This window comes from Danio rerio, chromosome 2 (genome assembly GCF_049306965.1).
Source record: "Danio rerio strain Tuebingen ecotype United States chromosome 2, GRCz12tu, whole genome shotgun sequence".
NCBI classification, from domain to species: domain Eukaryota; kingdom Metazoa; phylum Chordata; class Actinopteri; order Cypriniformes; family Danionidae; genus Danio; species Danio rerio.
Window position 1 is genome coordinate 23,970,748 of NC_133177.1, and position 17,248 is coordinate 23,987,995.

Genomic DNA, 17,248 nt, shown 5'->3' on the forward strand with positions numbered 1-17,248 from the left:
TCAGAAGAAGATTCAGAAGAAGAAGATTCAGAAGAAGAAGATTCAGAAGAAGATTCAGAAGAAGAAGAAGAAGATTCAGAAGATTCAGAAGAAGATTCAGAAGAAGAAGATTCAGAAGAAGAAGATTCAGAAGAAGATTCAGAAGAAGAAGAAGATTCAGAAGAAGAAGATTCAGAAGAAGAAGAAGATTCAGAAGAAGAAGAAGATTCAGAAGAAGAAGATTCAGAAGAAGAAGAAGAAGATTCAGAAGAAGAAGAAGAAGAAGATTCAGAAGATTCAGAAGAAGAAGAAGATTCAGAAGATTCAGAAGAAGAAGATTCAGATGAAGAAGATTCAGAAGATGGATGATGCATCGATTAAAATTCCCTTACCTGAAACTCCTAATCCACCGACTAAAAAATCAAAAACAACTGACAAAGGGGCGTCGGAGAGTCAAACGGTGTCCAACTCGCACCTGCTGGAAGTTTTGGAACGAGTTGAAAAAATGCAGTTAGAATCATCGCGCAGTTTCTCTCACGCAACGTCCGAGATCAGATCTGGAGGGATGCCAGAACCGCTGACATCCTCAAAGAGAAGAAAATCCGGATTTTTGAAGACCTAACTCAAAGCACCAAAGAGGCCAGAAATAAACTTTGGCCAATTGTCGAACGAGCGAGAAAGGAGGGGAAGAGAGCAGGCTTCAGAGGACCGTTTGCATATGTGGATGGCAAAAGGATTTCAGCAAAAGATCAGCCAGGATAAATGATGCTGTCCTCATCAACATTTCACCACGGCACTTTTTTTATATATATATTTTTTTTTTTTCGGGTGAGCGCAAGCTTCTTTTTTCTTTCTTTTTCTTTAACTTATATATCCCTGTTCAGACGGAAGGATAAACTGTGTTTTTGAACTGAGTTTAGATTTAAAGGACTTGTTGTCGTCACCACTCTCGCAAGTGAGGGATCTTTAACTTTTTTTTCCCCCTCTCTCCCTTTTTTCATTTATTTTTTAATTATTGAGACTTTCGTTTATAGACATTATTCTTAAATACTTAACATTTATTTTTTGAAGTCTTCATTTACTATAAACGAAACTTAATTATTGTTTTTATTACTATTTTTTTTACCGGTTGTACGGAGGAACATATAAAAGAAAAAGTAAAGCATATGAAAAAGACTTTAATTGAAAAGCCCTTATACTTACATTTCTCATGTTGCAGAGTCAAGCGAACTATCGCTTTTTTTATTGTTACTCTAAAAAAGTTTATTCTGTTCTAATTCATATCTTAGCTTATACCTAGTTCTTTAGGTAGTGTTTACTTGTTATATTTGTATGTCATTGTCGTTATTTTCTTTAAATGCCAGGGGTTTAAAAAATAATATCAAAAGGAAAGCTTTATTTTTGTTTTCTAAGAGACACAAAGTAGATTTTTGTTTTTTACAGGAAAGTCACTCTACCTCAAAAGATGCAAAATTTTGGAGGACACAATGGGGCAATGATATATGGCTGTCACACGGGTCAGAACATTCTGCAGGAGTAGCAATTATGAAGTATAATTTCAATGGCAATGTTCTGGAAACTGATATTGATCCCTCAGGCCACTTCTTGCTAATAATAATTGTTGTCAATCAATGTATAGTAATTATTGTGAACATATATGGATACAACTCTGTTGCGGACAACTGCGCTTTTTTTAACATGTTAGATCAAAAACTTTCCGTAGCAATAAAAAAATATCCAACAGCCTTTATAATATTAGGTGGGGATTTTAACATTGTAATGAATAATATGCTAGACAGATACCCTCCAAGGAAAGCAGCTTCTCCAAGCTCCTATCTTCTAGCGCTTATAGATAAATTTGATTTAGTCGACATATGGAGAGAGATGTATCCAGATATAATACAGTACACTTGGAGCAACAAAGATCACTCGAGACAATCCAGAATTGACTATTGGTTGATTTCTAAAACATTAAAAGACAATAATATATCTACTTCTATTAGCAATAGTCCACTGTCTGACCATAATGCCATTTACATCTTTATTAATTTGTCACAAAGTACTACAATTAATAATAATAAATCTCTAATTTGGAAATTAAACAATTCTCTTCTTAAGTATGAAAAGGCCAAGCAACAGGTTGAAGAGATGATTCACATCTACTGGGAAAAAGCCAAATCACAAAAAGCTTATGGACGTAATTGGGAACTCCTAAAATATGAACTAGGTAAATTCTTTAGAAAATTTGGTGGTGACATAGCTAAGCAAAATAGATTAAATGAAGACAAAATTCTTTCACAACTTTCAGATTTTTCTTTTAATAAATCACTGACAGATGCTCAAAATGCAGAATATTTAAAATTGCAGAATAAATTAGATGAGCTATATAAAACTAAAGCTAAGGGAGCCTATGTCAGATCCAGAAAAACATGGCTGGAAGAAGGAGAACAAAACTCAGCTTATTTCTTCAGGATGGAGAGATCCAATGCCTTAAATGCTTCTATTGTTCGACTTAGAGCAAACGATAAGTTACTTGAAAATCCTGGGGAGATAGCTCATTTTTGCTCCCAATTTTATAATAATTTGTATACATCAAAATACTGTGATAATTCAGCCAATTTATTTTTTGAATCTATTAATCAAAACAAAGTAATCTCATTAGAGGATAAAGAAGCATGTGAGGGTGATTTATCTCTATCAGAAATTCTTCAGGCAATCAAAAGTTTAAAAAATAATAAAAGTCCAGGCAGTGATGGTCTCACCGCTGAACTATATAAGATGTTTGATAAGGAATTATCTCCTTTTTTACTAAAAGTGTTTGAGGAAAGCTTTGATTTGGAGGCTCTTCCACCAACTATGACACAAGGGGTCATCACCTTGATCCCCAAACCCAATAAAGATAAAGAATGTCTAGAAAACTGGAGGCCTATCACCCTTTTAAATAATGACTACAAAATCTTAGCCTCTATTTTAGCAAGAAGAATTAAAGATGTCCTTAACTCGATTATTGATGAGTCGCAATCAGGCTTCATGGAGAAACGTCATATTACAAATAACATCAGATTAGTTCTAGACCTTTTAGATTATGAAGATCTTATACTTAATGACAGTTTCCTACTTTTTCTAGACTTCTACAAAGCCTTTGATTCGCTCGAACACAAATTCATATTTAAAGCTCTTGATAAGTTTGGTTTTGGTGATTATTTTTGTAGAGCCATTCGCACATTATATAAAAACAATAATAGCTGTATTAAATTAAAATTTGGAACATCACCAAGATTCAGCTTGTCACGAGGAGTGAGACAAGGATGTCCTATATCTCCATATTTATTTTTACTAGCCTCACAACTTTTAGCTCTCCACATTTCTAGTAGTAATTTACAAGGTATCACAATTGATGATAGACAAATTATTATTAGCCAGCTGGCTGACGACACTACTTTATTCCTGAATGATGCTTCACAAATCCCTTTTGCTTTAAAACTGATTGAATCCTTTTCCAAAGCATCAGGTCTTTATTTAAATATCAAAAAATGTGAATTGATGGCAATTAAAAACTGTAATGTTCCCATTATATGCAACATCCCTGTGAAAGATCAAATAACATACTTAGGAATTGTAATAAATAAGGACCAAAAAACAAGATGCAAACTCAATTTTGATCCTTTAATATTGAAAACTCAAAAGAAACTTAACTCATGGCTGCAGAGAGACTTATCAATAAGAGGAAGAATTTTACTCTCTAAAGCTGAAGGGTTGTCTCGACTGACCTATGCAGCGCTTTCCTTGGAGGTAAATAAAGAAACATTAAAAAGGATTGATAGCATGTTAAATAAATTTGTCTGGAAAAACAAAATTCACCTAATTAAGAAATCAGTAATAATGAACCCCATAAAACAAGGAGGACTGAATTATCTAGATTTTACTACGTTAAACAACACCTTTAAAATTAATTGGCTCAAAAACTTTCTTAAAAATCCCCACTCACTCTGGAATATTATCCCTAATTATATTTTCTCCAAAGTTGGTGGTTTAAATTTTCTTTTACTTTGTAATTATAATGTTTTGAAGATACCGATCAAACTCTCCAATTTTCATAAGCAGATGCTCTTGGCCTGGTCTCTAATATACAAGCATAACTTTTCTCCACACAGATATTATTTATGGAATAATAAAGACATTCTTTACAAAAATAAATCACTCTATTTTGAAAATTGGTTTAAAAACAACTTTCTTTTAGTTGGCCAGCTCTTTAACTCAGAAGGCAGACTTTACAACTATCCAGACTTCTTGCAGAAGTTTAACATTCCTGCTACTCCTAGTGAATATGCCATTGTTGTAAACTCTATCCCTTCTGGCGTGTTTATTCTAATGCAAGGTGTCACACTACCATGGCCACACACTCACTCCCTGAATTTAATCGACACAATGGTTGGAAGTGTGTGTTTTTCAGCAGACCAACAAAAAAATAACTGTAAAATTAGAGGCCTCTTTCAGAGAGAGATCATAACAATCCCTTATGTAATACCTTATTGGAACAACACTGTTGAAAATATTCCATGGGAGAAAGTATGGACTTTGCCTCACAAGTATCTGATTACAAATAAAGTAAAAGAAGTAACATTTAAATTAATTCACAAATGTTATCCTACTAAGGCCTGTCTTCAGAAATATAAGCCTGACATTGATTTAAACTGCTCATTCTGTCACTCTTCAGAGGAAGACTCTATTCATTTGTTCTGGCAGTGTTCCTTCACAGAGAGATTCTGGTCAGATTTGTTGATCTTTATTCAATCTTATATTATGAATGACTTTTCCTTTTCTTTTAAAGTTATATTCTTTGGATTGTTTGATGACTCTAAAGAAAACATGGAAAAAGTATATGTAGTTAATTTGTGTATTCTATTAGCCAAGTTTCATATTCACAAACAGAAGTTTAGTGGCTCTAAACCTTTTTTTGATCTATTCAAAATCGACCTAGACCAATAAACTATCCAGCATTCTCTTCATCCAAAAGCAACAAAAACGGTATCCTTATATTCTTCTTTTGTGTCTCTTTAAGATGTAACTTTATTTCATCAGTCCTATTTTTGTTACCCTGGCGTTTATTTGTCTTTGTGTGTATTTCTGTGCATTTTTTTATTTATTTGTATTTTTTGTCTCTATGTATGTAATTGTATTTGATTGACCTCTTTAATAAAAAAAAAATAAAAAAAAGATTCAGAAGAAGAAGATTCAGAAGAAGAAGATTCAGAAGAAGAAGATTCAGAAGAAGAAGATTCAAAAGAAGATTCAGAAGAAGAAGATTCAGAAGAAGAAGATTCAGAAGAAGAAGATTCAGAAGAAGAAGAAGATTCAGAAGAAGAAGAAGAAGAAGAAGAAGATTCAGAAGATTCAGAAGAAGATTCAGAAGATTTAGAAGAAGAAGAAGATTCAGAAGAAGATTCAGAAGAAGATTCAGAAGAAGATTAAGAAGAAGATTCAGAAGAAGATTCAGAAGAAGATTCAGAAGAAGATTCAGAAGAAGATTCAGAAGAAGAAGATTCAGAAGAAGATTCAGAAGAAGAAGATTCAGAAGAAGAAGATTCAGAAGAAGAAGATTCAGAAGAAGAAGATTCAGAAGAAGAAGAAGAAGAAGATTCAGAAGAAGAAAAAGAAGATTCGGAAGAAGAAGAAGATTCAGAAGAAGAAGAAGATTCAGAAGAAGATTCAGAAGAAGAAGATTCAGAAGAAGAAGATTCAGAAGAAGAAGAAGATTCAGAAGAAGAAGATTCAGAAGAAGAAGAAGATTCAGAAGAAGATTCAGAAGAAGATTCAGAAGAAGATTCAGAAGAAGATTCAGAAGAAGAAGAAGATTCAGAAGAAGAAGAAGATTCAGAAGAAGAAGAAGATTCAGAAGAAGAAGAAGATTCAGAAGAAGATTCAGAAGAAGAAGAAGATTCAGAAGAAGAAGATTCAGAAGAAGAAGATTCAGAAGAAGAAGATTAAGAAGATTCAGAAGAAGATTCAGAAGAAGAAGAAGATTCAGAAGAAGAAGAAGATTCAGAAGAAGAAGAAGATTCAGAAGAAGAAGAAGATTCAGAAGAAGATTCAGAAGAAGAAGAAGATTCAGAAGAAGAAGATTCAGAAGAAGAAGATTCAGAAGAAGAAGATTTAGAAGATTCAGAAGAAGATTCAGAAGAAGAAGAAGAAGATTCAGAAGAAGAAGATTCAGAAGAAGAAGATTCAGAAGAAGAAGATTCAGAAGAAGAAGATTCAGAAGAAGATTCAGAAGAAGAAGATTCAGAAGAAGATTCAGAAGAAGAAGATTCAGAAGAAGAAGAAGATTCAGAAGAAGAAGATTCAGAAGAAGAAGATTCAGAAGAAGATTCAGAAGAAGAAGATTCAGAAGAAGAAGATTCAGAAGAAGAAGATTCAGAAGAAGAAGAAGATTCAGAAGAAGAAGAAGATTCAGAAGAAGAAGATTCAGAAGAAGAAGAAGAAGAAGATTCAGAAGAAGAAAAAGAAGATTCGGAAGAAGAAGAAGATTCAGAAGAAGAAGAAGAAGATTCAGAAGAAGATTCAGAAGAAGATTCAGAAGAAGAAGAAGATTAAGAAGAAGAAGATTAAGAAGAAGAAGAAGATTCAGAAGAAGATTCAGAAGAAGAAGAAGATTCAGAAGAAGATTCAGAAGATTCAGAAGAAGAAGATTCAGAAGAAGAAGATTCAGAAGAAGAAGAAGATTCAGAAGAAGAAGAAGATTCAGAAGAAGAAGAAGATTCAGAAGAAGAAGAAGATTCAGAAGAAGAAGATTCAGAAGAAGAAGATTCAGAAGAAGAAGATTCAGAAGAAGAAGATTCAGAAGATTCAGAAGAAGAAGATTCAGAAGAAGAAGAAGAAGAAGAAGAAGAAGAAGAAGATTCAGAAGAAGAAGATTCAGAAGAAGAAGATTCAGAAGAAGAAGAAGATTCAGAAGAAGAAGATTCAGAAGATTCAGAAGAAGAAGATTCAGAAGAAGAAGAAGATTCAGAAGAAGAAGATTCAGAAGAAGAAGATTCAGAAGAAGAAGAAGAAGATTCAGAAGAAGAAGAAGAAGATTCAGAAGAAGAAGATTCAGAAGAAGAAGATTCAGAAGAAGAAGATTCAGAAGAAGAAGATTCAGAAGAAGATTCAGAAGAAGATTCAGAAGAAGATTCAGAAGAAGATTCAGAAGAAGATTCAGAAGAAGAAGATTCAGAAGAAGAAGAAGATTCAGAAGAAGAAGATTCAGAAGAAGAAGAAGATTCAGAAGAAGAAGATTCAGAAGAAGAAGAAGATTCAGAAGAAGAAGAAGATTCAGAAGAAGAAGATTCAGAAGAAGAAGAAGAAGAAGATTCAGAAGAAGAAAAAGAAGATTCGGAAGAAGAAGAAGATTCAGAAGAAGATTCAGAAGAAGAAGATTCAGAAGAAGAAGAAGATTCAGAAGAAGAAGATTCAGAAGAAGAAGAAGATTCAGAAGAAGAAGATTCAGAAGAAGAAGAAGAAGAAGATTCAGAAGAAGAAAAAGAAGATTCGGAAGAAGAAGAAGATTCAGAAGAAGATTCAGAAGAAGAAGATTCAGAAGAAGAAGAAGATTCAGAAGAAGAAGATTCAGAAGAAGAAGATTCAGAAGAAGAAGATTCAGAAGAAGATTCAGAAGAAGAAGATTCAGAAGAAGAAGATTCAGAAGAAGATTCAGAAGAAGATTCAGAAGAAGATTCAGAAGAAGATTCAGAAGAAGAATTTTCAGAAGAAGATTCAGAAGATTCAGAAGAAGAAGATTCAGAAGATTCAGAAGAAGAAGATTCAGAAGAAGAAGATTCAGAAGAAGAAGATTCAGAAGAAGAAGAAGAAGAAGATTCAGAAAAAGATTCAGAAGAAGAAGATTCAGAAGAAGAAGATTCAGAAGAAGATTCAGAAGAAGAAGAAGATTCAGAAGAAGATTCAGAAGAAGATTCAGAAGAAGATTCAGAAGAAGAATTTTCAGAAGAAGATTCAGAAGATTCAGAAGAAGAAGATTCAGAAGATTCAGAAGAAGAAGATTCAGAAGAAGAAGATTCAGAAGAAGAAGAAGAAGATTCAGAAGAAGAAGATTCAGAAGAAGATTCAGAAGAAGAAGAAGAAGAAGATTCAGAAGAAGAAGATTCAGAAGAAGAAGATTCAGAAGAAGATTCAGAAGAAGAAGATTCAGAAGAAGAAGATTCAGAAGAAGATTCAGAAGAAGATTCAGAAGAAGATTCAGAAGAAGAAGATTCAGAAGATTCAGAAGAAGATTCAGAAGATTCAGAAGATTCAGAAGATTCAGAAGAAGATTCAGAAGATTCAGAAGAAGAAGATTCAGAAGAAGAAGATTCAGAAGAAGATTCAGAAGAAGAAGAAGATTCAGAAGAAGATTCAGAAGAAGAAGATTCAGAAGAAGAAGATTCAGAAGAAGAAGATTCAGAAGAACATTCAGAAGAAGAAGATTCAAAAGAAGATTCAGAAGAAGATTCAGAAGAAGAAGATTCAGAAGAAGATTCAGAAGAAGAAGAAGATTCAGAAGAAGATTCAGAAGATTCAGAAGAAGAAGATTCAGAAGAAGAAGATTCAGAAGAAGAAGAAGATTCAGAAGAAGATTCAGAAGAAGATTCAGAAGAAGATTCAGAAGAAGAAGATTCAGAAGAAGAAGAAGAAGAAGATTCAGAAGAAGAAGAAGATTCAGAAGAAGAAGAAGATTCAGAAGAAGAAGATTCAGAAGAAGAAGAAGATTCAGAAGAAGAAGATTCAGAAGATTCAGAAGAAGAAGATTCAGAAGAAGAAGAAGAAGAAGAAGAAGATTCAGAAGAAGAAGATTCAGAAGAAGAAGATTCAGAAGATTCAGAAGAAGAAATTTTTTTCCCTCCACAGTAAAACAAGTTGCCCTTCAGAATGGCAATTTATACACAGAAGCAAACTCAGTCATTTTATTTTGGCTATGGAGGCAGTACCTAATGTTTGTGAAAAGGACTGTTCTAGAAGGTAATAATGAATTTAAGGATTGATTTTCACTCATTTGCAGAATTAATTAAACGTGAGATTTTTTATGTAGCACTAGTATGTTTTTAGCAATAACCAAATAAAAATAATAAAAAATATTTTATGACAAAACTTGTTACAATTTAAAGTAAAGATCATGTTCCATGACGACAGTAATGCACTTTGCTAAGAACTTCTTTTGGACAGCTTTTAAAATAAGATTTTCTCAGCATTTAGTTTTTTTGTTATTTTTCGTTTTTGAACCCTCAGATGTAAGACTTTCAAATTCAGTGATCCCTCGCTATGATGCGGTTCACTTTTCGCAGTCTCTGGGATTTTTTTTTGTGCAATTCGACATGCTTTTTTTCTACAGCGCATTGTGTTTTGCGGCCTGATTAGTGCATTGTGTTCTGCGTCCTGACTGGCGGTAGACTGTTGGAATATCTAGCCAATTACATGCGTGTTCAATAAGAAAAGGTCTGGAGAGGGTTTTCTTCAATGCCAAAAATGTTAGTAATTTATTAGATACAAATGAATAATTAGATGACAGAGCTCTGGGTTACGTTACCCTAATGCAATACAAGAATTACATTCAAGAGGTTCGCAACTAACTTACATTTCCTGACTCCAGCATATATACACAACTGATCTTAACAAGTGGAGTTTTGGTTTAACGTCACTTATCAGTCATTCTGCAGTCCCTTGGCTCTTTGTAACCCCTAGACATACTTCCTCTTTCTGCAACCCTTCTCTGCATACCAGAACTGAACAATTATGTGCATCTTTAATATATTTCACAACTTCTACAAAGATCATGACAACTTGTGACATGTCCAGACAGCAGTCTGGAACAACCCTAAATTTATTCCTATTCTGCTTTTTCCACAAGTCAGCAGTTCTACTAAAAAGTATGCAGCACAGTAAAAAAGAGGAAGTGTTTCAGGTCAAATGTGCTATTATACAACAGAAAAATATTGATTAATATGTTGTTAGTCTAAACATTTTTCTAATAAAAAATAAAGACACAAAAGTATTAAAAATAAATGTATTTTTTCCTACAAAACATTGTCAATAAATCTCCCCTGTGCCATGTCGCCTGTATATTACAGAATGTGTTCAGCTTGCCAAATTTACAGAAATCTTTGATCGCTATCAGTGTGACTCTGAAGTGCTGTATTGTATGTTTGCAGGTTTTCTCCCCACAATGTTGACAAAACGCTCTGCACAGTCAAAGAAACCTACGGTAACATCCAAAATGCAGACGAAGATGCTAATTTTTGGACACGGTAAAGGTAGAAGTTACGCAGCTTTAGGGCGCCATTATTGAATAAATAAATGAAGATCAAATGGTTTTGATCTTTTGGTTTCATTCTATAATATTGGACTTATTTCTCTACAAAGGTTCATCTATAATCATTTTTAAAAACAATAATTTGTTTAAAAACAACTTTGCAGATTTCGCCTATTGCAGGTTATTTTTAGAAAGTAACTTTCGCGAATAACGAGGGACCAATGTAGCTGAATCCTGGCCAAATATTGTCCTTTTCCAACAAACGAAACAATGAGAAGTTATTTATATTAAATGTGTGCAGTATATAATAAAAAGTATTCAAAATATAATTTGAATTATACTTTTTTATATATGTGCTATCAGTCACCACTATCCAAAAGGTCAAGTAGTGCAGCATTTCTTAGTTCTGATACATTTAGTTTCTACTCTACAATATACACTAGGGGTGTCAAAATTAATTAATTAATTAATACATTTTTTCGATGCACCACAATGCAGACGTGGACAATTTGGTATTGGTTCATCAATAGATCATCAACAGTTATTACGTACTGACTACATTTATCTCGTATGCGCTATGTAGAATACCAATTGATCGAGGCGAGGTCGAGTAATTAAAATGCTCGAACTAACTAAAAAGCAGATAACTGCAAAATTCACTGCATGAGAGTTTACTGTACAGTGGTTTGCTGACACTGAAGCACAGTAGAACCAGGAGACACTATTTTATTTCTAGGGAGAATTTGGACATTTGAACTGCTGGCATGTTTGTACTGTAACTTTTCCTCTCCTCTATTGCTATTAAACCGACACTTGTGGACCCTGACATGAGTGTGTCTGCACAGCAAGTTTTCTCTAAGGCATCTAATATGGATCAGCTTTGATAGCTGCACAAAATGCACTTTATTACATGGATATAGACTGTTCCCACGCATTCTTCACTGTCCACGTTACTCATCGGTATACAGTGTTGCCAATTTTAGAGCCAATCGCAGCCCTCTCTGTTGAGCGTGTGAACATAATGTCCAATCATAGGGATGTAAGAACACTCTCAACAATGCTCAAAAAGCAAGCGGAATAATATTTACATTTGTTTATTTGCTATAAATGCTCATGTTTTTCTATGATTGTCCTTAAGTTTTGTTTGAAACATTTAAAAAGAGTGTTTTTTTGAGTGACTAATTTGTTCTTTTTGATTTGTTGGAAGAAGATTGTACTTTATTTACAAATGTTTTATGTGATATTCCTGTTTTGTACATAAATCTTATTCACATCTTTGAAAACATAGCTAGCGTGTCTGAGCTCACCTCCATGTGTGGCCAGATGGCTCAGGTCAGAATGAGAAGAGCTGGCCTGAGGCATCATGTCCTCTGGGGGGCCGAAACGGAAGCGAGGAACTCCAGCCACCTGAGGGGAACTGAGACAGAGAGATGCATCATATATCTGATGTTTATTGATGTATCGCTTCATTTAATAAAAGGCTGAACGGCTGCGGTGACTCACTGAATGGCCTCCGCAAAGCCATCTGTGCGGTGTGGCACCACAAGAGTGGGAGTGTTGGGAACCATTCTGTCATCGTCATCGAAGAAGTGTTGCTATGAAAAGCAAAACATTTGTGGTTGAAAGCACTCACTCACTCAATGTGAAGGATGTTTATAGAGGCTAATGCATAAGTTTGCTCACCATGCTTCCAATACCGGGCGTAAGCTGCGGTGCGCGACTCATTGATGGTCGTCTGCTCTGTCCAGACTGCCTCTGTGGAATATGATAATAGTGTGATCAGAAAATTGGTGGAATGTAAATTATGTAGTTAGAATTAATTAGAATTTTTTGCTTCTTCAGTATTTCCTATAATATTTTTTTCTTCTGGAGAAATTTCTTATTTAATTTCAGTTAGGATAAAAGCAGTATTTGTTTTTAAATTTGAAACCATTGTAAGGTCAATATTATTAGCCCCCATAAGCAATATTTTTCTATTGCCCACAAAACAAAATATCGATATACAATGAGCTGCCTAATGACTCCGACTTGCCTAGTAAAGCCTTTAAATATGACTTTAAGCTGAATATTAGAATCTTGAAAAATATCTAGTAAAATATTATGTACTGCCATCATGGCAAAGGTAAAAGAGATCAGTTACTAGAAATTAGTTAATAAAACTATTATATTTAGAAATATGTTGAAAAAGAACCTTCTCCTCAAACGGCCCGTCCTCTATATTTTTTCTCCCAATTTACCCCTAATTTGTAATGATTTCTAATAATTACTAAAGAAGATACATTTTTTGAGTTTATCACCAGAACTATAGTAAGTGTATTGAGTAAAAAAAATGGCACAGTATCGGGATTGGATCTGTATCGGTAAATACTCAGAACTTTGATATTGACATCGGATCGGTTTTAAAACAAAAAAATGGTCTCAGCGCATCCCTATTCTTCAGTAGCTACAGTGCAAAAAAGATCTAATGGTAGACATTTGCTTCTCATTCAGGGCTCTCTATGCTAATGAGGAAGAGGTCGTCACTAATAGATGGAACTTCCCCCTACAATTACATGTAAACAAAGGGAAAATGTCAATCAAAGTGTTTCTGGAGTAAATCAAGGGTGATTAGAATGAATAATTTTTTACCATTAGAAAATGGCTATTTTCATACACTGTTGCCACACAACTGTGTTTAAACCCCTTACTACCCTGGATTGTAGCACCCCACAGAAACAGACTACTGTGCAATTAATAGATTTTTTTATTCTCGTTAATCTACTGGATTAGCTGGCCAAGATTTTATTTTTTATTAATGTAAATTTACTTATATTTGTAAATTTACACTGAAAACGTTTAATATATTGTTATCAATAAATAAATATGCCATCCAAAATGCTTAAATTGCTTCAAGCGCTGGCTCATTTTTAAAGTACAGATTGGGCACCAGTATTGTACAAAAATTAAATGATAAACAACCCAGCATGTGACGGGTTTAGCATCAGACACGTTGTGTAGTTCATACCTGCATGATAGGAGGTCCAAGTTCAGGGACAGGGTGGATATTAAGACGAGGTGGAGGGGTGTGATGTGGTCTGCGGGGGGATTGGGGCAGACGCGGGGCGAGGGAGGTGGTGGTAGTGCTGGGCAGCGGCGGGTGCTCTCTTACAGGCTCAAGAGGGAAGGCCTCCAGGGTGCTGACACTAGCTTCACCTGAAAACACAGAGAGAAAAGTTACTCATTCAGTATTCATAGAGACAATGACCTGTCAGTTATGTAGAAAGTGGTCATATTGTATACGATCTAGTCTTTACTGCATACATATTTTTTTCATAATGGAAGGCTGGACTAAATAATGTCAGAATTGCTTGAGATTGAAATGAATTAAAAGTGTTGCTGTACAGCCAATCAAATTGCCATGTGGACTAGGTGGACTATTGTCTGTGAATGTTAAGACTAATACAAGTATAAAGTGTGTTCTGTTGGTGTGAATGAATGGAATGATTTTATTTATGACTCAAGCATGCATGTGTTGTTTTTAGCATCTGCTCAAAAATCTCATTTAAAAAATATTTTTCCCATTTTAATGTTGAATTAAAAAATGTAGCGGATTTTGCCTATTGCAGGTTATTTTTAGAACATAACTCCCACAAAAATGAGGGACCACTGTAGTTGAATCCTGGCCAAATATTCTCTTATTTTAACAAACAAAACAATCAAAAGTTATTTATTAACGTGTGTTCATTATATGATAAATACAATTTTAAAAAAAACTTTGTAATTATATGTGCTATCAGCCACCACAATCCAAAAGGTCAGGCACCAAATCAGTTCCCATTTTAATGTAGAATTGAAGAAAAAGATTTAGATGTTAATGAAATATGTCTCCTTTAATCAGTAAGCATGAGAGAGAAAAGAATCCTCACTGCTCTGAGAGTCTGGTTGCTTTTGGGTTGAATCAGATGCCTCTTGACTCTCTTCATTGTGAACACTTGGATCAGCTTCCCCGGCACCCTGCTAAAAAACCATAACCACCAAAGAACATAAAAAAAGTCAAGAAACAGTCAACAGTTTTTTTTTTCTTTTCAATCTTAAAATCGATAGCTAGCACTTTAGTAACACTTCACTTAAAGTGGGTCTTCATAAGCGCCATAAATAGGAAAAAGATTTTATGCATTCTTATGACAACTATCATTATGTGCCATTCACTTAGGTTTAGATTACATTGTTTTTGTCATATCAACTTTACAAAAACAAATACATCACAACCTATGTCTTGGCATTACCATGGCAACATAATTTGTCATAAATCGGTCATAAACATGATTGTCATGAGGTCATTATAACAGCTTAATAAATATTTTATTTTAATGACCAATTAAACTTGTACCAGTGTAGTTGAGGTCAAGAAAAATATTAATGATGCGGTTATAAAAATAATGAGATAATTATAGTAGCCTCATGGCAATCATGTTTATGACAGATTTATGACAATTTATGCTGTCTTGATAATATCAAGTTGACAAAGACACTGATAGTCTTTGCTATCTTGGTAATGTCAAGCTGTCATGATAAAGACAAAAACAGGTATATGTCCATTTGTCAAGGACATCTCAAATAATATTACCTTTGCATTTAAAATGACACAACTGAGTAAATGACACTTAACGTCATGCATGTCAACATTGGTGTGTGAAAATAAGGAATTTTATGTTTATTGCCACCATTCATAGAAAGACTAAAAATGTAGGTGAAATACCTTTATGGGTATCCTGGGAAAAATAGGAGGATAGACAAGTATGCCTAATGACAAACATGGCTTGTTATATTATGACTGTAAATGTTTCAAGTGTGTCTTATGAACACTCCTTCCAGTAAAATGTTACCACAATTTAAAAATCAGCTCATTTAGAATTAACAGGGATGCAATGTTTGGACGATAAACTATTCAGCTCTACTAGATACTGTAGTAAATTAGTATCCCATACTGGCAAACAATATTATAGCAACAATCTTTGTTGGTTTGCATGGCCTGATGTAGTGGTTGCCAACCTGTCACCAATCTTTATCACTCTACCAGTGGATCCTGAATATGACTGAAGAATTAATATAAGAAATGTATGTACTAATAGGGAACAGCTTGCATTGCAACACGCTCATATTTTACACACGTACAGGGCATTGGGTTGAGAAAAAAAAACATATATATTTTTTTATTAAACAGCTTAAATGCAAGCCACATCAGCAGCATGTAAAACTCTCACTGCTTAAAGTAAACAAAAAAGGCAGCCATCAAACTGAAACACGTTCAGTGAGATTGAGCTAAAAGCTCCCATAATAAAACTTAGCTGCATTCAGCAGTTTGACTTCTTATAACTTTGTGAATTGATGCTGCAAAACATTTATAAAACCGCATATAATTGCTAAATTATTTTATGATGTGGTAGTATATTCAGGGCCCAAGCCCAAAGGGCATACGTCCCTGTTGTTCTAAAGATAAATATTTTTTTTATTTAGGTTTTGGGAATTTTGGGGGCCCTTAACATGCTCAAAAGCTCTTAAAACTTTAAACATAAATAATTTGTGGTTGCTTACAAACATTGATTACTGGCAGGTTAAATGTTTATGCCTGCAGTGTACTGTTCCTAAAGCCACAGAGGCTTGGGCCCCTCAATGCTGCTTGCAGCTTTAGTTATTATTGTTGGGGGCCCCAAGTTGTTATTACCGGTAGTAGAATTGTATTACAGCTCATTTATAAAATACTAATGTAGTAGGCTTCGTACAGAAGTGTCATTACAAATTGTTTATCAATCTGTTTTTATCAGTTTAAAGCCGCCTTATATGATCTGATTATTGCTAAAGTAACAGTGCATTGTCACCCAAATTCCCACCCCTCCAAATGTAATCCAGGTGGATCCTCAGATTTTCTTGGTTGCATCAATTAAAAAGTTATAAGTAGGTTAAACTAGTGCTTTTACATAGTTCAAAAATGTTCTTAAGCTGGAAATTCAAATAAAAGAATGTGGCTTTATTTGTGTCAAGCATTTTATTTTTTTTTTTTGATGGGTAGACCCGGGGTTAAAGATATTGGGCTAAAAATAAAGTTGGCAATCCCTGGCCTAGAATGTTAAAAATGAAGTCACCTCTGCCTCATCCCCCTCATAAGCCTCATTGGCATCTGCACTCCCACTGCCTTCATTACTCTCCTCTGCTGCTTCAGCCATTCCTCCATCCCCATCTTCATCATCCTCATCTTCTGCATCATCGTCCTCATCCTCATCATCATCTTCATACTGTAGACAGAAGAAAGGTTAATAATAGACCAATTACCAACCTACGTCACACATGACGTCATACGGGTCCCCAGTTGCAGAAAACAGACAGGCTGCAATGGGAAAGATAACGTGTTTTGCGGTAGGATGCCGAATTCGAGTCCAAAAATAGAAAACTTAACTTTTACCATACACCACACTCTGCTTTAATACCGACTGCAGACGTCTTTGGCTAAATGGGAGCTGAATGAAGTGAGGAGCTAATTAGAAATGCTAGACTGCAGTTCTCATGTCATATCAGGACAGTTCACGCCATGCTGAATCATACACATCACTCGTTTTTAATTGCAGAAATTATTTCAGCAAAAACAGTTACATATGGTTAATTAAATTGCTGACGCTGAATGCTAAGAATGAAACGTGAAGGTTACGTTTATTAAGGTAAACTTAGTTTTATATTCACACATTCATTCAGTGACAACTTGTAACAAACTCCCTAAATTGTTTACCACGGCACTTTGAATATTCTGTCTGAAATAACCTGCAAGTGTGACTTGAAAACAACCTTAGCATTGTTTATTTGACTGTGAATAATGTTGTACTTTGATAGTCATTGGCTGTTGCTAATATGATTTCGCTATTTAGAGTTTGCAAATAATATTTTTATGAAATTATATTATTAAGAGGAGAAAGTCTGAATGTGCGAACATAAAACCAACTTTACCTTTATGTGTAG

The 17,248-nt window shown here is 34.3% G+C and overlaps 1 protein-coding gene across 3 annotated transcripts in view; it reads right to left on the reverse strand.

The window, feature by feature from the left end:
• Nucleotides 1–17,248, reverse strand: part of LOC141378042 (nucleoprotein TPR-like) — an 84,605-nt gene that overhangs the window by 52,428 nt on the left and 14,929 nt on the right. For 2 of the 3 annotated variants that reach the window (XM_073924918.1, XM_073924908.1), the window contains 6 exons: nucleotides 16,384–16,533; nucleotides 14,167–14,257; nucleotides 13,266–13,453; nucleotides 11,945–12,016; nucleotides 11,765–11,856; nucleotides 11,569–11,678 (listed from right to left, as the gene is read on the reverse strand). In XM_073924918.1, the coding sequence (XP_073781019.1) occupies nucleotides 11,569–11,574 (6 nt within the window). In that variant the 5' untranslated portion in view covers nucleotides 11,575–11,678; nucleotides 11,765–11,856; nucleotides 11,945–12,016; ... (1 more) ...; nucleotides 14,167–14,257; nucleotides 16,384–16,533. The remainder of the gene's footprint in view (nucleotides 1–11,568; nucleotides 11,679–11,764; nucleotides 11,857–11,944; nucleotides 12,017–13,265; nucleotides 13,454–14,166; nucleotides 14,258–16,383; nucleotides 16,534–17,248) is intronic. The other variant, XM_073924913.1, reaches the window with a different exon arrangement.